The sequence below is a fragment of the Coffea arabica genome, chromosome 3c, assembly GCF_036785885.1.
Source record: "Coffea arabica cultivar ET-39 chromosome 3c, Coffea Arabica ET-39 HiFi, whole genome shotgun sequence".
In the NCBI taxonomy this organism is placed as follows: domain Eukaryota; kingdom Viridiplantae; phylum Streptophyta; class Magnoliopsida; order Gentianales; family Rubiaceae; genus Coffea; species Coffea arabica.
The window spans coordinates 37,484,880-37,508,312 of NC_092314.1; the positions used below are offsets into that span (position 1 = coordinate 37,484,880).

Consider the following 23,433-nt stretch of genomic DNA (forward strand, 5'->3'; position numbering starts at 1 on the left):
TTTGGGCAGGCCTTATTGAGATCTGTGAAATCCACGCACATCCTCCACGACTGTTCCTCCTTTTTCACCAGGACGGGGTTGGCTAACCAGGTCGGGTAATATACCTCCAGGATGATTTTGGGAGTCCAACAACTTGCCGACCTCATTCCTGATCACCTCATTCCTCTCTGGGGCGAAACTCCTCTTCTTTTGCTTCACTGGTTTGAAGCGGGGATCTACGTTGAAGTGGTGGACGGCCAGGTCAGTTGGAATTCCGGGCATGTCCTCAACCGTTCACGCGAAAACCCGGGAGTATTCCCTTAACAGGGCCTTCAGACCCTCCTTCTCCTTGGGAGGTAACGACGCGCCGATGCGGAGGACCCGGTCAGGCCTGTCCTCTCTCAAGGGGAACTCTTCGATTTCGTCCTGGGTGCCCAATTGCCGGGCCTCCTCCCCCGGGATGTAGGGCTCCAAACTGGTCGTCTCCAAACTGGTCGTCTGGGCGACCACCTTCTCCTGTCCCCAGAGCATGGCCAAGTAGTAAGCTCTGGTCACTTCTAGATCTCCATGCACATCCAGGTAGGGAATTTGACGCTGAGGTGGAGCGAAGAGGGAATAGCTCGGAGGGCGTTTAAGGCGGGCCGACCCAAGAACACGTTGTACGGGGATTATTGTTTGACCACCACAAAGTTGACAGGGATGGTCCGGCATTTGGGCACCTGCCCTACTGTGACCATCAGAGTAATCATCCCCTCCGAGTTGATGGGCAGTCCGGTGAAGCCCACCAGAGGTGTCCGAACCGGGGTCAACTATCCATCTTCCAAGTTGAGCTCCTTAAACACCCGGTAAAATAGGATGTCCACCGCACTCCCTTGGTCGACGTACACCTTCTTCACCTGATAGTTGTTGGTTACGACGTCTATCACGATAGCCTTGTGGTTCTCGAACGCCAGGGGAACCGCATCCCTTGGTCCGAAGGTGATTTCTTCGTCCATGCGCAGGCGCTTCAGGGAATCATTCCCCTCGGGGGTGTCGCCTGTTCTTCCGAGCTGCATGGCTGTCCCCCCCCCCGTGGAACCCCCGGCGATAGTGTTTATCACCCCCTGCTAAGTTCTGGGTGTCCTGGTCGGGGGAGTGGCCCCGAGCTACGCGACGCTGGCCCTCGCCCCTGTCTCCAAGGTAGGTGCGTCCCGGTTCCGGGCCCGGTCGACCCTGCTGCACGAATCGTCCCAGGAAGCCGCGCTGGATCAGATCCTCGATTTCCTTCCGCAGGGCCCAGCACCCCTCCGTGTCATGCTCGACGTCACGGTGGAAAGCACAATACCGGTCCTGATTTCTCTTGTTCCGGGGGGTCTCCATCTTAGACGGCCGTTCCCCCAGGCCCTCCGCCTCCATGACGGCCAGGATCTGGGCTCTGGGCCGAGTCAGGGGGGTGTACCCTTTTTCCGGGAGCGGTGGTTGAACGGGAGCTTTTTCCTTTGAGAGTCGGTCAAAAACGTTCTTCTTGGCCGGACCATCCTTGTTTTCGACGGGGTTTCCCCGTCCTCGCTGATCTCCGAGCTCCCGATCCGACTCCCTCTTCAGGCGTGCCGCCTCCTCCGCGTTGGCGGCCGCGTGCGCCCTAGTCAAGAGCTCTTCCAGGTCTCCAGAAGGCTTCTCGGCCAGCTTGTAGAAGAGCCCCTCTGCCCTGAACCCGTTCATGAAGGCGGCCATCACCACCTTTTCATCATTGTCTTGGATCTACAGGCTCTCCGTGTTGAACCTCCGTGTTGGCGGCTGCGTGCGCCCTAGTCAAGAGCTCTTCCAGGTCTCCAGAAGGCTTCTCGGCCAGCTTGTAGAAGAGCTCCTCTGCCCTGAACCCGTTCATGAAGGCGGCCATCACCACCTTTTCATCATTGTCTCGGATCTACAGGCTCTCCGTGTTGAAGCGGGCCATGAAATTTCTCAAGGACTCGTTCGGCTTCTACCTGATTGCCATCAGGTGAGCCGCGTTCTTCGAATAAGTTTTCGAAGAGACGAATTGGGCGACAAACTGTCTGGCCAACTCGGGGAAACTCCGGATGGTTCCCGGTGCCAGACCCTGGAACCAAAGCCGGGCCCTCCCTTTGAGGAACATGGGGAAGGTCTTGCAAAGGATTTCATCCGTGGTTGTTTGCAGACACATGTGCCTGAGGAAGACCGAGAGGTGGTCTTCCGGGTCAGTCGAAGCGTCATACAACTCGATGTTCGAGATCTTGAACCTCCGGGGTAGCGGGTAGTCCTCTATCCCTCAGGTAAAGAGCGAGGCCGTGTAATTGTCCTCGTACAACTGCGGCCGCAAGATCTGCTCGAGTTCGTCTCGGACAGGTTTCCACTGGGGAAGGTTGCGCGGCCGGCTCTTGACAGGTCGGTCGGAGGAGCGTTCAGGCTCGTTCCACGCAGGTTTCCACGGGGAAGGATTTCTTGGTCGGCTCCAAGCGGACCGGTCGCGGGAGCACCTCTCTCTATCCCCGACCACCGAAACTCGTGGACGAGAAGGAGTCCGTGGCCGTTTCCTTCTGGGGGGTTGGTCCCGTGACTCATCCTCTGAGGGAATGGGAGGTGATTCCTTCTCCTTCTCCTTCGCCTCGGAGGCTTGTGCGCCCCCGGCTTCACCCCCCTCCTTCGCCTGTCGGATTATGTCTTCCAACATGGGGAGGTTCTCCATCACGAATTGAAGGATCTGCTGTCTCCGTTCTCCCGAGAGAGCTAAGCCCCCGGCGTCCCGAGCTGCCTCGGTTTCCCTTCGTCGGGACTCCTCGCCGGCTCCGGGATCGGTGGTCTCCATGGTTCGCTTGGAACGCGTTCTCGCCATCAACACAACTACACTTACCCTTCGTTTCCCACAGACGGCGCCAACTGAAGAAGCGCTGAGCTTCCCTGGATCGAGCTGATCTGATGAGCTCGGCGTGCTGATAAGGAGAGCGTACTCCAACCCTGCAAAACAAACAACAAGTGGTTCCTATGGTAACTGACAGGGGAGCCCCGAGGTGGTCCCCGGAAGCACTCCAACGGTCAAGTTAGTTTTCCGGCGAGTGGGGTTTACTGTGAGTAAAACTGTTTGGGATGCTTTACCAACAGAGAGCGTACCTCCTGTAGTTGATGCGCGTTACCATTTATATCCGCTCGAGAGTCCGACCTCCGTACGTTTCGGGATCTGCCCGAGATAGTCGCAATCCCGCGCTGAGGGGGATTCTCCCTGCCCTCTGCGGGATTGTTCCCTGGAGCCTCTTGGAGCCCTAGTAGCGGTGCGCCTCAGGGTGGTCCCCATGGGCCTGCTCTGGCCTTCCTGGGTTGCCACGTGTCTAGGCCCAGGACGGGGCCTCTACACCATTCAAACGTAGAGGAATCTTAGGAGTCTAAAGACTTAGTTAATCAACTAATTAAACAGCCGTCTACAGTCTTTGGTCATCTGCAAGATGTTATAAAATGACCGGCTCTGCACTGCCCTAACGTGCTCAAGGGATGCTGTAATTTTCAGTCAAATGCATTGATTTGAATGAAAACTACTTTACTAAAATAAAATCTCATCATTGGTATTACATAAATATCCTCGATAATCATTAAAAAGGCATTCAACTTTGAGAAGTTAATATAGTCATTCAATTTTATGGTGAGGGTATTATGGGAAGAAAATGTAATGTAACCAATCCACTAATTCAAACTCATGCTTTTAATATAGTATAGATATAAAAATTTGTAATACTTTGAATTTCAGATTGTGCTTTAATTATTGTTTTCCTAATGTTTGATGTTATAGTTGAGTATTTGGTTGATTTTTTTTTTTTGGACATATGAGTATGATATAAGCCTAGTTATTAATTTTTTAAAAAGAAATTTAAATAAAAATCAATACCAGTCACGAATCGTTGAAAAAACATAACTAGGGTAGGGCCTCGTGTAAGGGGCTTATTCAAATTGGGCGGTGGACGTGGGCTGGGACTCACCATGTTGAATTTGAACTGAAAAAACATAAGAATGATGTAAGTCATGAAGTTTGTTTCTTTTTGGTTAAAGGTTGGGGATTTGAACTGCACTTAGGGGTGTGCAAAGTCGAAATATTTCGATTTCGAGACCGATTTCGAATTGAATTCGGAATTTCGAATTCGAAATTTCGGTAATTCGGAACTGAATTCGGTATTTCCGATTTCGAATTAGTTGAAATCGGGTCGAATTCGAAAATATATTTTTTGAAATCGGAATTACCGAATTCGAATTGGGAAATTCGAAATAGGAATTCGAAAACGGAAATGGTATTTCGATTTCGAATAATAATATTTATATATAATATAATAGTTTTTATTTTTTAACAATACATATATAATATATATTATATAACATAATAAGTTAATAACAATAATATATCTAACAATTGTAATTACAAAAACCCTAATCTGTTAACACTTTTGTATTCTTCCGCCGCCTCTTCCTCATTGTCTCTCACCCTCATTCCTCCGCCACCACCGCCTCCACCGCCTGACTCCGTCTCACCTTCAAGCCATCTTCACGCCCTCCTCTGCCTTCCTCCGCCATCATCGTCTCTCACCTTCAAGCCCGACAGACATCTTCACTTTTCATCTTCAAGCCATCGTCAGTCTTCATCTTCAAGGACAAATTGATGTACGCACCCCCTTTTTGTTCCTGCATCAAACTCTTCCGCCCCCTTTTTTTCTTTTCTGGGTTGCTGGAGCTTGGAGGTGTCGACTGTGTAGGAATCACCTTAAATTAATGCGGTAGCAGCTGCCATGACAGCATTTCTTTAGATTTCCACTAATTTCTCTGCCTTAAACTTTCCGCCCCATGATTGTTTGAGGAAGCAGAGGCTTCTGGGATTGAAAGTATCAGAGCCCATCACCATTCGCAATCCTTCAAGAAGAAAGATTCGATTGGTATATAAATATTGATTGAAAACAGGAGTTTCCGAGAGGAAATTGACATTTTTGATAGTCAACAGGATTAAAGATGGGACTTTTATCGGAGAAGATGGGTGGAAGAAGAGCAAGAGGGTATTGCTTGTAAGATTCAATGGCCTTGGCAGTGGCGGTGGAGGTTATGGTTGTGGTGAGCAGAAGAGGTTTTTCTGTTTTTGAGCAAGAGAGGAAAAAAAAAAAGGAAATTCGGTGAATTCGGAATTCACCGAATTCCGAAATCAATTCGGTACGAATTTGAAATCGGAATTGACCATTTCGAAATCGAATTCGGTCGGGAAAATTCAAGTCAAAAATTCGAAAAATTCCGATTTCAAACTTCCGATTTACCAATTTCGATTTCGATGCACAGCCCTAACTGCACTAGCAGTAAAAAAAATTCAAAGGAGATGTCGGAGCACTCCTTTAATCTAACAAAATCAAATTAAGACCATGCATGTTAGGGCTCAAGGATAGAATTTCTATAACCTAATCTAATCTGAGAGGAGGAGGAGGGGATTCGATATGAGTAGAAATTCTATTAAAAATGGCCAATAAAAACCGTCACATATTATGACTTTTTGTGGGAGGCAAGATTCGAGACAAGATTCGAACCGGCAAGATTCGAACCTTGACCTCCCGCACCACTAAATCTTAGAAGGTTTGGAAGTGACCACTGGACCAAAGGTAGAAATACATTAAAATCCAGATTGTATCTGTCCAAAGACTTTGGTACTAAACGGTCCCTTTCGTTGATTATACTATGAAGTTCATTTGACTTCATTCTTATTTCCTTTGCTCTTCTTCAACATATAATATATATATATATATATATATACATATAATGAGCTCACAGAAAATCGTTATCAAGCTAATTTTGAAATTTGATGGAACATTTAACTGAAACTAACAATTAATTGCTAGCAATCAAGAAGCATGAGTAATGGACGAAAAGTTCAATGAAGTGTCAAACAATTGAAAAGATCGATTGAGTTGTTCAGACAAAAATGTGAGTCGTTTTGGGGTAAAGGACCAGACAGTTTCAGTCTTTGGGCATTTAATTGTTGGATCTTCTGTGCTCTGGGCTATCTTTGCTCTTATGCATAGGTGTGATGGGATGATTTCCACAATGTTTTAGTGCAACAATTTAATTTTGCTCTTAAAAAACATGTTAATGATTAACTGCTACTAATTGTTGGCAAAATAAACCAAACTTCAAAGTTTCTATTTATTTATCCACTAGTTTTATTGAAGTTAGGTTTAAGGTAGTTGTATTATTTATGATTTTGTATTTTATTTGATAATTTTTATGCAAGTGATTTCTTATTTTAAAACTCTTAATAAGTTATAAATAGGGCAATAGTTTAGGTATTTTCTTAAGAGAGCTTAAGAGTGTTTATAGGATTTTATTGTGATGTCATTTTCTTCTATTGTTTAAAATTTTAATAATATTGTGAGTTGCGTTTATTGCTCTCTCATTCTCCCACATAAATAATTCGAATGATTATATTCTTCCTTCAATTCTATAACCCTGCACATATTTATTATTATTTGAATTTTAAATTCGAGTTCTACATGAATGAATCTTTTTACAAGACATACAGAAACTAGAAAATAGAAAACACAGAAAAGGGGAAAAGAAAAGGCTTCAATACTAAAACATTGCATATTTGAGATGCCACACTAATAAACAGTACAAGGAGCTCTCGTGGGTAGAAAGAAAATAAAAATGCACTCGACAAAATAAGCACTTTTATTTTCCTAAATTTAGAAAAGTTACCGACCGCCAGAGAGAACAGAGTCTACTACAGAATGTGAGAAACAATTGTCTGTGGAAGCTCCAACAGTAGGATGGGCGAAGCCAAGATCAACAGCAGAAAAGCCCCATACTGGTAAGGCAACTGATCCCTCCAAGTACAACAGAACTTGTCTCATACTTGGCCTAATCTTTGGTTCTGAATGAGAGCATAACAAGCCCAGTTTCAACACCAATTCCGCTTCTTCTTTCACATACTCATTACCCAAATTATGATCAACTGCCTGGAGTATACAACCTGTTTTCCAGCACGAAAATACCCAATCAATCAAAATGATATTCTCTTCTGGTTCTGCTCGGGGTTCTATTGGCCTTCTTCCACAGGCAACCTCCAGCAAAAAGGCCCCAAAAGCATATACATCAGTGCTTGTTGTGGCCCTCCCTGTCCTACTATACTCAGGGGCAAGGTAGCCAAGAGATCCAGCTACATGGGTGCGTTGAGGGAGAGTTCCATGATCGTATAGCCTTGCCAGACCGAAATCTCCTAATCTTCCATTCAGTTCACCGTCTAACAATACATTACTGGCTTTTACATCTCGGTGGATCACTACTTGCTCCCATTCTTCGTGTAGATAGAATAATCCTGACGCTACACCTTTGATAACTCGAAATCTTTGGCTCCAGTTGAGAGCGTACTTTGGTTGGTTGTACAGAAACCTGTCCAGACTACTATTGGACATGAACTCGTATACCAAGAGTAACTCTTCTTTACGCCGGCAATAACCCAACAACGGTGCTAAATTTCTATGACTCAATCGACCAATACTGACGATTTCTGCAACAAATGCTCTCATTCCCTGTCTTGCATGATAAGAGACCTTCTTGACAGCAACCTCAAGATTGTTTGTTGGCAAAACGCCTTTGTAGACCCTGCCAAACCCGCCTTTTCCTAACAGCTGCTTTTCTGTGAATCCATTGGTGGCAATGTACAAATCTTGATACTTGAACCTGTGAGGTCCGTAAGCAAGCTCCCATTCTTCCAGCACTTCAGCAAACTTCGACTTTCTCTTTAGATAATAAGCTACTCCAGGTATTAGTATTAACCACAAAAGTAAGAAAATCAGGGGCAACCCCACGGTGAAAAATTTAGACACTTTCTTATGTCCAGACCGAGGTAGCTCGGGCAGCTGAGAGAGATCAAGGGCTTGCGCAACCCCATTCATCCTAAAGCTCCATCCAAGTATAAAATGAGATGTTCCTCTTTCGAGTGGGCTAGTGGCTGCAGAAAAGCCAACATACATGGTTTCCTGTAAAATTGGCGACAGGTCATATGTCAAAGACAGAAGAGGAGTATGTGGCTTGGCAGCTGCTACTGGAGCTAATGTAACATCGATTCTTCTATCCGCCCCATCGTATTCCACCCATAATTGCAGTGGCTGGCCGCTGGCAAGAGTTAAGTTGTCAAATGAATTCTTGTTATTAGCTTTGTAACTTGCTGGCCTAGATGCCTTGGACCTCACAGAGTTAATATCAATGCCAACATGGTTGGCATTAATATCATCATAATCTTGGTTTTGGAAAGTGTCAAGCTCCACAGCAAAAACGTGATTATTCTGACTTCCATTGGCGGGTGTATCAAAGAGGCCGAGAGTTTCCATAATATTGAACCGTGACATAGGCCCTCCTGTATGGTTTCTTGTTGGTGCAATCACGAAAGCCATTCCGGAACCAATCAGTCCAGGGACATCGGGTACTATAGCAAACACAAATTGGGTGGAAAAGGAGAAAGCTGAACTGTTAGATGTGCTCTGGAAGTTGATGGGATTAGGATAGAAGGCATGCCCACTTTGTGATTTGGTGTTGTTGGTTATCCGTAGAAGGCCATTATCGGTGACTTTGGTTAATCCATCCAGGCTTAGATTTGATGACTGAAATCCCTGATAGATGAACCCAACATCATCAGAAGCTGCTGCACCGACTCCGATGCGAACTAGAAAATAGGCTAAGATTGCTGTTACTAGTTTCATTGACATGGCTGGATCGTGCTACAATGACGAGTCATTAGGCGACTTGTTATTGTATTTCATTACTTTGAATACAAACTGATACAACGAGTTTTCTTACGCCGTACATCATTTGAATAGCTTGTTTATACTTTTATTCAGCATCAACTAACACATTAATGATCAATTTAATTGTGAAATAGGATGACTACTGTTTAAACACATGACGTTAGCGTTACGAGGCGCCAAAGAAAATTAAAACCACGATGGCATTATTAATGCATGTACCACGTTGTGTATAAGAGAGAACGTTGTCTGGTATCTTGCTTAAGGTTAAGTTTAACTTACTCCCTCCGTCCCACTTTGATAGTCCTGTATTTCTTTTTCATCTGTCCCAAATTGTAGTCCACTTTTCAATTGAAAAATGTAGTTGTATTTTAATTTTTCTAAAATACCCTTATTCAATGTAAGTAGTTGTTACTATAAATCTACCCCATTTAATGAGAGTTAATTCTTTTTTTACCATCAATTCAAGTTCCCATAAAATTGTACCATATTTAATGTGAGGGTATTTTAGGAAAATAGCAATATAAATTTACTTTTTCAACAAAGTTAACTACTTTTTCTTAAACTGTGTGAAAAAAGAAATAGGACAATCAAAGTGGGACGGAGGGAGTAATATTTATTGATTTGCAGCATTGTTGTGTACGTACAAATTTTCAGGAGATACAAAAAGACAAAATTGTAAATACCATTTTATAACCCATAAAAGACAAAAATAAATCAACAATTAGTAGTTAGCTAATATGGTTCATTTTTTCTTAGCTAACTACATTTTCTAAAGAAAACATTCTGGTAAAGAAAGTTATGTGTGCAGCTATGGTGCATGAATTGAATTATAGAAACATTTCGGAAGACCAAAAGAAGGTTATGGTTATGCTATAGATGTTATGCACATATTAGCAGAAATAATTTGGCAAGATCGAGTTTTTATTGTGATTTAAAGAATTTTATGCTTAAAGAATTAATATTCTCATGAACAGTGGACAAGTACATAGGAATGAACGGCGAAAGAAAAGTTGGTAATGGTTCAAAATGTTTCTAATGATAAATTATTTGTTAAATGATGGACAAGTACATAGGAATGGATTTACAAATAGTTGTTATGAAATTAGATTGAAACACAATTTTTAATGTTTGTCAAGTAAAAATTTTGTGAATGTAAAGAGATGTGTATAGGATTATTCTTACTAATTCCTCTGTTTCCTTCAGGTTTGGAGCTTGATTTTTTTATTTGTTATAGAATGAAAAGTAAAAAAATAGTTAGCTTATCCCTAAGGAAATTTTGTTTCATGTTATTGTTTAATTTCTAAGGTTTACAACATGAAATTACTTTTCGTACTTGTTTTGTCTCTAAAGGTCATTACAATTGAAATTTATTCCAAATCAAATTTTTTCTGTATAAAAAAAAAAGTTTCGATGAAACTTATTTGTCAAGGATACCTCAAAATATTTTTTTTAGCAGAATGTATCTCAGAGATAGTATTACCTTACGTGAAAAGCTTGAAGGTGAAAAATTAATAAATCAGAAAGATAAGCATCTTAATTACCGACCGTCAGAGAGAAGATAGTCTGCTACAGAATGTGAAAAACATTTGTCTGTGGAAACGTCAAAACCAACAGCAGAACCCTTCATGGCCAGTGATGATAAATCAGGCAGGGCAACTGATCCCTCCAAGTACAACAGAACTTGCCTCATACTTGGCCTAAGATTTGCTTCTGAATGAGAGCACAACAAGCCTAGTTTCAACACCAATTCTGCTTCCTCTTTCACATACTCAGCACCCAGCTTTTGATCAACCGCTTGGAGAATATCCCCTTCTTTCCAGCACAAAAATACCCAATCAACCAAAATGATACTCTCTTCTGGTACTGCTCGGGGATCTATTGCCCTTCTTCCATATGCAACCTCTAGCAAAAAGGCACCAAAAGCATATACATCAGTCTTCGTTGTGGCCCTCCCTGACCTACCATACTCAGGGGCAAGGTACCCAAAAGATCCCGCTACATGGGTGGTTTGAGGTAGAGTTCCATGATCGTATAGCCTTGCCAGACCGAAATCTCCTAATCTTCCATTCAGTTCACCATCTAACAAAACATTACTGGCTTTTACATCTCGGTGGATCACTACTTGCTCCCATTCTTCATGTAGATGGAGCAATGCTGACGCCACACCTTTGATGACTCGAAATCTTTGGTTCCAGTTGAGAGAACACTTTGGTTGGTTGAACAGAAATCTGTCTAGACTACCATCGGACGTGAATTCATATACCAAAAGTAACTCTCCTTTACGCCGGCAATAACCCAAGAGCGGTACTAAATTTCTATGGTGCAAGCGTCCTATACTGATGATTTCTGCGATAAATCCTCTCATACCCTGCCTTGCATGATGAGAGACCTTCTTGACAGCAACTTCAACCCTGTTTGTTGGCAACACGCCTTTGTAGACCCTGCCAAATCCGCCTCCTCCCAACAGCTCTTGTTCTCTGAACCCCTTGGTGGCAATGTATAAATCTTTATACTTGAACCTCTGAGGTCCGTAAGCTAGCTCCCATTCTTCTAGCACTTCTGCAAACTTCCACTTTCTCCTTAGATAATAAGCTACTCCAGATATTAGTATTAATGAAAAAGTTATGCAAATCAGGGGCAATCCCACGGTGAAAATTTTAGACACTTTCTTATGTCCAAACCGAGGTAGCTTGGGGAGCTGGGAGAGATCAATAGCTTGTGCAACACCATTCATCTTGAAGCTCCATCCAAGTATAAAATGAGATGTTCCTATTTTGAGTGGACTATAGGCCGCAGAAAAGCCAACATACATGGTTTGCTTTAAAATTGGCTAAAGATCATATGTCAAAGACAAAAGAGGAGTATGTGGTTTGGCAGCAGCTATTGGTGCTAATGTAACATCGATTCTCCTGTCCATCCCATCGTATTCCACCCAAAGTTGCATCTGTTGACCGCTGATAAGAGTTAAGTTGTCTAATGAATTCTTGTTATTAGCTTTGTAACTCGCTGGCATGGATACCTTGGAGGTCACAGAGTTAATATCAGTACCGACATGATTGTCATTGATATCTCCAATATCTTGGTTTTAGTAAGTGTCAAGCTCCACAGCAAAAACGTGATTTGTTTGATTTCCTGTGATGCTGCTATTGAAGAGGCCGAGAAACTGCGAGTCAGGCACTTTTGTAAGGGTTCTTGTTGGTGCAATCACGAAAGCCATTCCGGTACCAGTTAAGCCTGAGAGATCGGGTACTATAGCAAACACAAATTGGGTGGAAAAGGAGAAAGCTGAACTATTAGATTTGCTCTTGAATTTGATGGGATTAGGATAGAAGGCATGCCCAGTTTGTGATATGGTGGTGTTGGTTATTCGTAGGAGGGTATTGTTGGTTACCGTGGCTAATCCATCCACGCTTAGATTTGATTGTTGAAATCCTTGAAAGATGAACCCAACATCATCAGAAGCTGCTGCACCAGCTGTGATAGGTCATAATTTGTTGTTAAATTTATAATTATTTTTTCCTTTGATTTTAGCCAAATATTATTTTAATTGATTGATTCTACTTATATTTGGTTAATGGTGCTAATTGTAGGAAAAGGAGCAAAACATGATTAAAAGTGGTAATTTTTCAGTTAATTTGATGGTGATACATTCGGGACCTACATTCAAGGCCAGAAAGACGGGATTGATATTGGGCAGTCTCTCAATCCGAGTCAACTTCCTAATTTGTTAGCTGTCAGGACTCTCCTTATTTCGGGGATCATTCTCAAGGAAAAGAAAAGTTGAAGGAAATTAATTTGTAATAGAAATCTTTTTAGGAGTTGTATTGGTATTAAGAAACCAATCAATGAGGTAATTGAGCAGAGATTCGTGAGACATCAATTCATTATCTCTTTTGCTAGAGACAAAAAAGGGGATAGTTACTATTGTTCTTATTCTTCTTTTCTTGTTGGCCGATTGGAGGAGGAACAATTCGGCTGGAACTCTTGTCTTTGTACTTTTTCTTTTTAGCCGACTTTTGGAAGGAAAAACAATGGAAAAGCTTGGAACAATTATTTGCATGGCTTGTTCTCCATTAATGGAGAACTGATTTTATACTTCTAGTCAAGGGAACAACTGAAGATTTGGTTCAACAATTACTGTGAGATCTAAATTATTTTAACTGCTTCCTCCATTTATTGGTATTCATATGTTTTCTACTTTTAATTGTTTTTATAGCTATCGTGTATGATTGAATAGATGCACAATATTTAATTATTCATTTAGGCTATTTTGCTAATTGGGGGTAGTTGAATCCGTAATTGTTCGATTACTTCCGTACTGGTAGCAACTGGCGTAATTGGGTTTATGTCAGGAAAACATACGATCTAACTTAAACAAACCCTCGTAGCGTGTTTGTTAATTAGGATTGGGCTTTTTTAAATCTTAATGCAAACCAGAAATTAAATCCTACAGTCGTATTTAGGGTTGTTTTCGGGTTAGAAAAATAGTTAACGGTCGTACCTTAACTATCGAGAAATTAAGGAAAGACTGGTTGTTTATCGCGTGTATGACAACTATAACCAATTTATTAATAATTATTGAAATTATATTTGAATGAATGATCAGTTGCACGAACTATTTTTTAAGTGTATCCTTGGCTAGAGTTTCCCCGATTATTTCTCCCAATTAATTATTTTGCACATTTAATTTGTTTAGTTAGCAAGTCATTAGCATTTAATCCTAAAACCCCCCATACTTTGAACTCTAGAAAAAACGAATTATCCCCAATCCCTGTAGATTCGACCCTACTCACCGCTATATACAACATCTGTATTTCTCTTGAGTAGGTAATTATTATTGCACAGGCTCGACAATCTGTCAATTTTTGGCGCCGTTGCCGGGGATTAGTGCCTGATTAATTTGTTTCTTTTTTAGTTCATTATTTTTATTTTTATTTTTCTCTTATTTTTTTATATATAGTTTATGACTGCTAACATTCCGTGTTTTGGTGATAGATTGGATTTTATTTCTAGAATGGGTTATGAGACTCGTGCTTTTTCTAATAATCAATGGACTGTTGCAAATTGTGGAACTTATTTTGCCTCAGATCATTCAACCGACATATGCCCTGCATTTCAAGATGGTCTAAGTGTTCCAATCGATACTTTTGAAAAATTTTCACCTCAATATCAAACGTGATATAACCCTTATTCAAACGGGTATGATCAAGGATGATGGGATGATTATAATTTTAATTATGCGACCAGGCCAATGGATTTTCAACAACAAGAGTTTCAAGAAACATTATCTACGTTAGGTATGTCTCTTAAAGAAATGATTGAATCACTAGCTACTAACACATATTTATTTCATCAGGAGACACAAGCGAGCATGAGTAACCTGGCGGATCAAGTGACTCAATTGACATCTACGATAACGCAATTGACTTCTCGAATGTGTGAAGAATTGCCCTCACAAGCTATTATCGATCATAAGAAATATGAGAGTGCAATTATCCTGACAAATGACATGGTACTGCAAGAGTCTCAAGAACAAGAATCTAAAGATGTAATTAAAAAGGGAATTGAAGTACAAGAAATGGAATCCCAATATCAAATGGTTCAAGTGAATGAATCCAGTGAACAATTTTCAAATGCAGTGACATCTCCTCTATTTCTTAATCAATATTTTTCTAACTCTTATTCTTTAATTCCTGTTAGAGAAATTGATTTTATTATACTAGAAGATTTTGAATTTCATGACAGGAATAAGTTAAGAGCTGCGATGGCAAAATATCTCGAACCAATAAATGCTCGTGATGGAGGAGTGAGTGAAGAATTAAGGTCATCACCTGTTTGTTTGGCGCCATCTACTAATACATGGAAGACCATACCTCGTGCGTTCAAGAATTACTCTATTTACGAGGGTTATCAGGGATACATAGAAGATGAAACACTGAAACGAGCTATACGATTTTATCCTCCGTGAATAAATATGGCAATGTCTAGACGAAAACATTAAAAAAAGGCGCTGCTTGGGAGGCAACCCAAGGCCTTTATTTTAGTTTTCTTATGTTTTTGGAGTTTTTGTTAAGTGTGAGTTGCATTTAGTGATTTGTTGCTTTTGTGACAGGAAACTAGCAGTTAGACGTGCCCACGCTAGGTGGTCACGCCTAAGGAAGGAAGTTTTAATTTGGCGGACAGAAGACTACCTAGCAGTTAGGCGTGCCTACGCTAGATGGTCACGCTTAAGGAAAGCAATTTTCGTCTGCGGTCAGAAGACTCTATAGTAATTAGGCGTGCCCATGCCAAGTGATCACGCCTAAGGAACTCAATTTTCGAAAATTGGTCAGAAAACTCGAAGGCAGTTAGGTGTGCCCACACCTAACACAGGGGTTCCTTTCTGCAAAAAAAAAAAAAAAAAAAAAAATCCATGGTTCTTCTTCTTTCTTCTCTTTTTCTTTCTTTCTTTTTCTTTCTTCTTCTTTCTTTCTTTCCCTTTTCCCCCCCTTACCCGCTGCTGCCTTTGCCAGCTTGGCTGTCCGCCGCTACTCCATCGCCACCGCACCGAGCACCTCCCTAGCCCACTCCAGCCACCGTCTTCATTTAGCCGCCGCCGCTAGCCATCGTTCACCACCGGTGCTCTCCCTCTCCTCAGTCCCTCACTACCTGTTCTCATCTCTGCTCAAACAAAAGATAAAAGGAAGAACTGACCATTCCCACCTATGCCATAGCTGCTTGAGACCTTCCATTACGTGCTCAGGGAAGTTTCGTTGTCCCTTTTGTTTTGTATTTTATTCTTTATCTGTTACATTAGGGACAATGTAAAATTTAGGTGTGAGGGGAGTAGTATATCGGTATTTCATTGAAAAAGTGTAAGTGTAGGCATTTTTGTTGAAATTTTTTGTTTGACTTTGTTGAATTTTATCCAATTTTTGTCTATCTTTGTGCATTTTTTTGATTGTTTCTGATTAACGATGGTTAGATGTCTCAAATTTTTTTTATTGCTAAAATTTTATAGTTTAAGGTGTTAAGTATGACATGGTTAAGTTTAAGGGTATCTTTTTGGTGAATATTTGAGATTTTGTGACTTTTGCACTTTTTGGTTAAATTTTCTAAGTATTGTAAATATTTGTCTAGTATTTTTTTTATGCAAATTGGTTCAACTATTAATCTTAGTTCTCCATGTTTAAGAAATGAAGTGGGTTTGTGTGATTATTAATTTTAATTTGGCGCTTATTTATGAATAGTATTCGGCTATATTCCGCTAGAATCGTTGCCTAGTAACCGGAGGTCTTCACCATAAGTGTTGATTTTCGCGTCAAAAAGCAACGATAGCTATGAGTATGTGGTCCTTTAGCAGTAAAAGTTGAGTAACCAGGCTCCTTCATTTGGCCAATGTCGGAGTTTGCGTCAAAACGCTTAAATGGCTAAATACTAAGCATTTCCCAAAAAAAAAAAAAAATCAATCAAGGGTGGGGATATTTTAGAAAAAAGTGCTAATAGTGAAAAATGTGAATAAATTGCTAGTCCGCTGATCCATGAATTTTATTGTTGAGATTTTGTTTAATAGTCGAACCATTTGCTTATGGATGCTGGTTGAATATTTTATATTCTTAGATTAGTTAGTCATAAATTAAAACAGTCCTTGATTTTAAAAGCTAATAGGAGAGATATTTCTTGCAAATTGCCACTAATATTTGACATATGTTTTAATTGTATCTTGGCAATAGAAAATTTGAGTAATACCATTGTTTGAATTTGATTACTTGATATGTTGTTCTCATGCTTGAGGACAATCATGGTTTAGATATGGGAGAAATTGATAGGTCATAATTTGTTGTTAAATTTATAATTATTTTTTCCTTTGATTTTAGTCAAATATTATTTTAATTGATTGATTCTATTTATATTTGGTTAATGGTGTTAATTGTAGGAAAAGGAGCAAAACGTGATTAAAAGTGGTAATTTTTTAGTTAATTTGATGGTGATACATTCGGGACCTACATTCAAGGCCAGAAAGACGAGATTGATATTGGGTAGTCTCTCAATCCGAGTCAATTTCCTAATTTGTTAGCTGCCAGGACTCCTTATTTCGGGGATCATTCTCAAGGAAAAGAAAAGTTGAAGGAAATTGATTTGTAATAGAAATCTTTTTAGGAGTTGGATTGGTATTAGGAAACCAATCAATGAGGTAATTGAGCAGAGATTCGTGAGACATCAATTCATTATCTCTTTTGCTAGAGACAAAAAAGGGGATAGTTACTATTGTTCTTATTCCTCTTTTCTTGTTGGCCGATTGGAGGAGGAACAATTCGGCTGGAACTCTTGTCTTTGTACTTTTTCTTTTTAGCCGACTTTTGGGAGAAAAAACAATGGAAAAGCTTGGAACAATTATTTGCATAGCTTGTTCTCCATTAATGGAGAACTAATTTTGTACTTCTAGTCAAGGGAACAACTGAAGATTTGGTTCAACAATTACTGCGAGATCTAAATTATTTTAACTGCTTCCTCCATTTATTGATATTCGTATGTTTTCTACTTTTAATTGTTTTTATAGCTATCGTGTATGATTGAATAGATGCGCAATATTTAATTATTCACGTAGGCTATTTTGCTAATTGAAGGTAGTTGAATCCGTAATTGTTCGATTACTTCCGTCCCGGTAGCAACTAGCGTAATTGGGTTTATGTCAGGAAAACATACGATCTAATTTAAACAAACCCTCGTAACGTGTTTGATAGTTAGGATTGGGCTTTTCTAAATCTTAATGCAAACCAGAAATTAAATCCTACGGTCGTACCTAGGGTTGTTTCCGGGTTAGAAAAATAATTAACGGTCGTACCTTAACTATCGAGAAATTAAGGAAAGGCTGGTTGTTTATCGTGTGTATGACAACTATAACCAATTTATTAATAATTATTGGAATTATATTTGAATCGATGATCAGTTGCAAGAACCATTTATGAAGTGTATCCTTGGCTAGAGTTTCCCGATTATTTCTCCCAATTAATTATTTTGCACATTTAATTTATTTAGTTAGCAATTCATTAGCATTTAATCCTAAAACCCCCCATACTTTGAACTCTAGAAGAAACAAATTATCCCCAGTCCCTGTGGATTCGACCCTACTCACCGCTATATACAAAATTTATATTTCTCTTGAGTAGATAATTATTATTGCACAGGCTCGACAACCTGTCAAGCTGCGATGGGAAGTAGAAAATAGGCTAAGACTGTTGTTCCTAGTTTCAATGTCATGACTAAAGAGTTGGATGCCAATTGCCAAACTCTTCTTAATTTAGTAGCTTATATCATACTGCCTAGCGTTGCGATTTCTCCACGCTCCTTTCTAATTTCTCACACACACTTTGACTATTTTTTTAACTAATGCAAATGACAAGCAGGTATCGTAGCCACGTTACACATTCTTTTAAGGGATTTGGTCCACCAGACAAGTGGTCTTTTTAAATTATATGGTGGCTCTATACACTCCTTTCATCTTATTGAAATTATTGTGCTTTTTATTTTGATCTGTCCAAATTTCTTGTTAGTTGACTTTGTTGGTACGAAAAATTACGTACGCTGAAAAGTAATTTTAACATATAGAAAAATATGTGAAAAATGAAGGAGAATAAGCACACAACAGGGGGAGGGTTGGATTGGGTGGTACGGGGGAAGGGAGTGTAAGCAAAAGGTCTCGGGTTCGAGTCCTCCTGCTTACACTAACAAAAAAAATAAAAAAAAATAAAAAGCACACAACAAATACTCAATAATTTTATTAATTCAAAATTCAATAATAACAATATTAAGTTGTAACCTTTCCCTTATAACAACTCACAAATATTAGTTTAGAAACTTTTCGTCTATCTCGCAATTCAAGAACTCTTCAAAATTCAAATCAACTCTTCAAGTAATAATCTATTATACTAGCATTATTTATAAATTGTCGAACTTTCTAAACAAATACAATTGTAAACCAAAACTTATATGGAATTGATTTGAAATTTCCTATACTAATATGCAAACTAAATAAACAGCATTCGGGTTAAGCTAAATCTCAATAACCCTCTCAAACGGCTAATGAAGCTGCTAATCGAAGGTGCGGTATATGAGGTTCACTTTCGCTATGAACACCTTCCTACGCATTGCTATTTCTGTGGTCGGATTGGACATGGAGAGTGGGATTGCGAGGACAAACTGGATGTTACTAGGGCAAACAGCGGCAAACCTCAATATGGTGGTTGGCTTCGAGCCACCAACGATAAAAAATTCTCCGGCCTGCAACTTTCATCCCGGACGGCAACACCGCCGGCGAAAGAGGGCCTGTCCCTCTTTGCTGCAAATAAAGTCTCGTCACCGAAGGAGGCTCTTTGTCCGAATATCCCGGTATCAGAATCTCCAAGTTTGGTTGGCAATCCTGATCTTATCCCAAAACCAGACGTCCAAATCTCCAACTCCTTGGCAACAACCCGAAGCTCCCCTCTCTCTCTGGATCAAGGTCATCCAATCCTTTCAACGGCATTGGTCTCTGCCAGCTCAACAACAGCACATGCAATTCACACTTCCTTACCCTTGCCCACTAATGCCCCCCAGTCAATTGTTCAAGATGGGCCCTCAATCCCAACAAATTCCAAAGCAAATACTCTTGGCATGGAGCCCATTGCACACCTCAAATTCTCAGTCCCTGGAAAACCAAGTCCACCCAACACCATCACCAACCCCAATTTTCCTCTAATCAAACCCATTACGTCTCCAACGAAACAAACTCCTATAACCCAACCTACTGTCATACCCCCCATACCCCAACAGCCCGTTCACCACTCTGTTCAAATACCCACCCATCCTAACTCGGAAAATCTACACCCCAACCTTGTCTCTCCTCTTCACTCCTGTAACAGCAAGTCCAAACCCAGTCACACCACCACTACTCCCAGCACACCACCCAAGCCTTTGTCTACCACAACACCTACAGAGTCGAACATGGAGGAGGTGTTTCTAGTTGATGCCGCCCTAACATAGCAAAGGACTTTTTCTGGGGTCCACGACATGAGAACCATCGCGACTACCACAAGAATGAAAAGAAGCAATATCTCTCGCAGAAAACAAACACCTTCTAACCTGGGCCTGCATCCTACCAATGTCATATCGGGTCACAAGACGAAAAGAGACCCCACGGATGCTTCTTCTTCAGGGGATGGAGATGCTAATGGTTCTGCTCCAAAGAAACTGAAACATGCTAAACTGTCAGCACCTTCTCTCCCAACCTCTATAACGGCGGAGACTGCCTTGCAGTCCCGCCGAAACCATGAACTGCTTAAACTGGAACTGTTGGGGGTTAAATAACCCTCGGACAGTTTGGGAGCTCCGGAACATTATCCGAAGAGATAAAGTTTCAATTATTTTTTTAGTAGAAACAAAGTGTTCGAATAAAGTCATCAACAAGCTAAAACAGGATATCGGATGGTTTGGACTAGGAGTTGACTCACGAGGGAACTCAGGTGGTTTAGCTCTTCTCTGGAGAAAGGATTTGGTTGTTGAACTTATGCGTTTCTCAGAAAGTTTCGTTGATGTTAAGGTGCACATGACAGATTCCTCCTGGCGTTTGACTGGATTGTATGGTCATCCAGAGACGACTAAAAGAAAACATACTTGGGATATTCTGCGCAAGCTCAGTACATTATGCTGTCTTCTGTGGGTCTGCATGGGTGACTTCAATGAGGTACTCACCTAGCAGGAATTTCAGGGCGCTGCTTTGAGACCGAATTGGCAAATTATGAACTTCCGAAAGGCACTATCGGACTGTAACTTATTTGACTTAGGCCATGAAGGTAATCGTTTCACTTGGCGTCGAAATAGGTCGGCTCCTAATACAACTAGAGCTCGTCTGGACTGTGCATGCGTCTCCTATGACTTCCTAGACTTGTTTCCTGACTCCAAGATCTATCACTCACATGCTTTTTTTTCCAATCATGTCCCTATTGTTTTAAGATTATCGTGCCCGCATGGCCTGTCAAAAACTTGCGGCAAATCTAGGAGGGACAAACGCTTTATGTTTGAAGCAATGTGGATTAAATCAAAAGACTGTGAACGTATAATTCGGGATTCCTGGGAGCATAGCTCAACAGGTAATGTTTGTGCAAACCTGGTTACGAAAACAAATAGGTGTAGGTTGGGTCTTCTTCAATAGAGCAAACAGTCCTTCGGCAATCATACTAAAGCTGCGGATGAACTTCGCCAAAGGATTTCTCACCTCTAACAAGGCGATTTGACAGACTACATAAAGGCTGAGATTGGTTCTTTAACTACCCAGCTAGAGGAGCTTCTCGACAAGCGAGACATCATGTGGAAACAGCGAAGCAAAGCGCAGTGGTACAGAGAAGGTGACAGAAACACAGCTTACTTTCATGGCTTGGCTTCTCAGAGACGGAAACATAATCAGATTGTCGGCCTCTTTGGTAAGAATGGTTCTTGGTGTCAGTTGCAGAAGGATCTAGAATCTATTATCATGGAACATTTTTGCACAATCTTTTCTACTTCAAAGCCTACTTCTCTGGCAATTGATGCAGTTATCCAGCGAGTGCGGAGATGCGTTACCAACGAAATAAATGATTGTCTCCTGCGTACCTACACTGCCATTGAGGTAACAAAGGCTTTAAGTCAAATGCATCTATTAAAATCTCCTGGACTGGATGGCATGTCGCCAGTCTTCTACCAAAGATATTGGCATATTGTTGGTCCGGATGTCACTCATTGGGTTCTTACCTTCCTGAACGAGGGCACCTTACCTACAAGCCTTAACCACACCTATGTTGTCCTTATTCCTAAGTGTCACAGTCCATCCAATATCACTCAATTTCGTCCCATTAGTCTTTGCAACGTAGTTTATAAGTTAGCCTCTAAGGTCTTAGCTAATAGGCTTAGGAGCTGTCTTTCCAAAGTTATCTCACCATGTCAATCTGCTTTCATCCCTGGGTGTTGTATCACTGATAATATCCTAATTGCTTATGAAATCAATCATTCCCTTAAGCTGAAGTCCTGTGGGCAGGAGGGATCTATGTCCGTTAAATTGGACATGAGCAAAGCATTTGATAAGGTCGAATGGCTTTTTCTGCGACATATGATGTTAGCTTTAGGTTTTCATTCCAATTTTGTGGACACTATTTTCTGATGCATTTCTACTGTGTCTTATACGTTCCTTTTGAATGGGTCCCCATTTGGGAACCTACAACCCCACCGGGGTATCAGACAAGGGGATCCATTATCACCCTACTTATTCTTGATCTGCGTCGAGGGCTTTTCTTGTTTATTGCAGGAAGCTGAGCGTTGCGGAAGCATCTCAGGTTTCCGGATAGGCTCACGTGGACCGACACTATCTCACTTATTATTTGCAGATGACACCTTATTATTCGGAAAGGCGTCATTGCAGAAAGCTCAGCACATACAGACAATCCTTGACCTTTATCAAGCAGCTTCAGGTCAAGAGGTTAATTTTGATAAATCAGCAGTGGTTTTCAGTAAAAACACAGACCCCACAGTTCGTTGAAGTATCACACAACTCCTTAACATCATGGAGGTTCCCACTCATGACAAATACCTTGGCCTTCCTACCGTTATTGGTCGTTCTAAGTCTGAAGTTTTCTCATCTGTAAAGGAGAGGATCTGGCAGAAGATACATGGATGGAATGAACAACGTCTCTCAAAGGCAGGTAAGGAAATCGTGATCAAGGCTGTTGTCCAGGCTATTCCAACATGCTCAATGTCCTATTTCAAGTACCTGGACTCCTTGCTTTCCGATATTCAATTTATGATCAGTAACTTTTGGTGGGGTGATGGTGCTAAGCGGAAGCCAATTCATTGGGTAAGTTGGGATAGAATGTACTTGTCCAAAAATGATGGTGGCATGGGCTTCAGACAGCTTAAGGCTTTCAATTTAGCTTTACTGGCTAAACAGGTGTGGCGCATCGCAACCCAACCATCTACTCTTCTTCATCGAGTCTTTAAAGCTAAATATTTTTCAACAAAGGACTTTTTTCAAGACGAGTCTACGTCCAGGCCTTCCTTCACTTGGAGGGGTTTGTGCGTTGTTCGCAGATATCTACTCTCTGGTAGCAGATAGCGTGTTGGAAATGGGTTACATATCAAATTTTGGAAAGATAGGTGGATTCCACGCCCTTCTACTTTCAAAATTGTATCACGTTCCGATGCGCTGCCAGAAGACTCCACTGTGGATTGTCTAATTGACAGAAATAGCGGGAAATGGAAATTTGAGTTGCTTCAGGAGCTTTTTTGGCAGGATGAGATTGAGTTGGTTATGGGTATTCCATTGGGTAATAGTCGAAATCAAGATAAGCTCATCTGGCATTACTCTAACAATGGCTCCTTCACAGTGAAAAGTGTCTACCACCTTATCAAGACACAATCTGCAAACTGGCAAGATGTAGCTTCAGGGAGTAATGGCTCTGTGAATGATACTTGGCCTCGCTTGTGGAAGCTCAACATACCAAGTAAAGTTAAGATATTTCTGTGGCGTATTTGCAAAGGTATTCTACCTACATCTTCCATGTTGAATAGCCGTGGCGTCTATCTTGATCCTACCTGCCTTTTATGTAAGGCCCCTGTTGAGATGTTAATCACCTTTTCATGTGATGTCCGGTAGCAATTCAAGCTTGGGCCCTCAGCTTTCTTACGCTAAAGATACGGTTGGACTCCGCCATTCAAG

General features: G+C 41.1%; 3 protein-coding genes across 3 annotated transcripts; all 3 read right to left on the reverse strand.

The window, feature by feature from the left end:
• Nucleotides 1-6,680: 6,680 nt before the first annotated feature.
• Nucleotides 6,681-8,693, reverse strand: LOC113735894 (L-type lectin-domain containing receptor kinase IV.1-like). Its single transcript, XM_027262863.2, has one exon. It carries the CDS (start codon nucleotides 8,691-8,693, stop codon nucleotides 6,681-6,683), a length of 2,013 nt encoding a protein of 670 aa, XP_027118664.1.
• A 1,576-nt stretch (nucleotides 8,694-10,269) lies between these two features.
• On the reverse strand, nucleotides 10,270-11,544 carry LOC113735895 (L-type lectin-domain containing receptor kinase IV.1-like). Its single transcript, XM_027262864.1, has one exon. The coding sequence runs from the start codon at nucleotides 11,542-11,544 to the stop codon at nucleotides 10,270-10,272; it is 1,275 nt and encodes a 424-aa protein (XP_027118665.1).
• Nucleotides 11,545-11,562: 18 nt separating this feature from the next.
• LOC140037940 (L-type lectin-domain containing receptor kinase IV.4-like) lies at nucleotides 11,563-14,140 on the reverse strand. Its single transcript, XM_072083124.1, has 3 exons — nucleotides 14,113-14,140; nucleotides 11,958-12,206; nucleotides 11,563-11,810 (listed from the first exon to the last, which is right to left on the reverse strand). Exons 1-3 carry the CDS (start codon nucleotides 14,138-14,140, stop codon nucleotides 11,563-11,565), a joined length of 525 nt encoding a protein of 174 aa, XP_071939225.1.
• Between the last annotated feature and the right edge of the window lie 9,293 nt (nucleotides 14,141-23,433).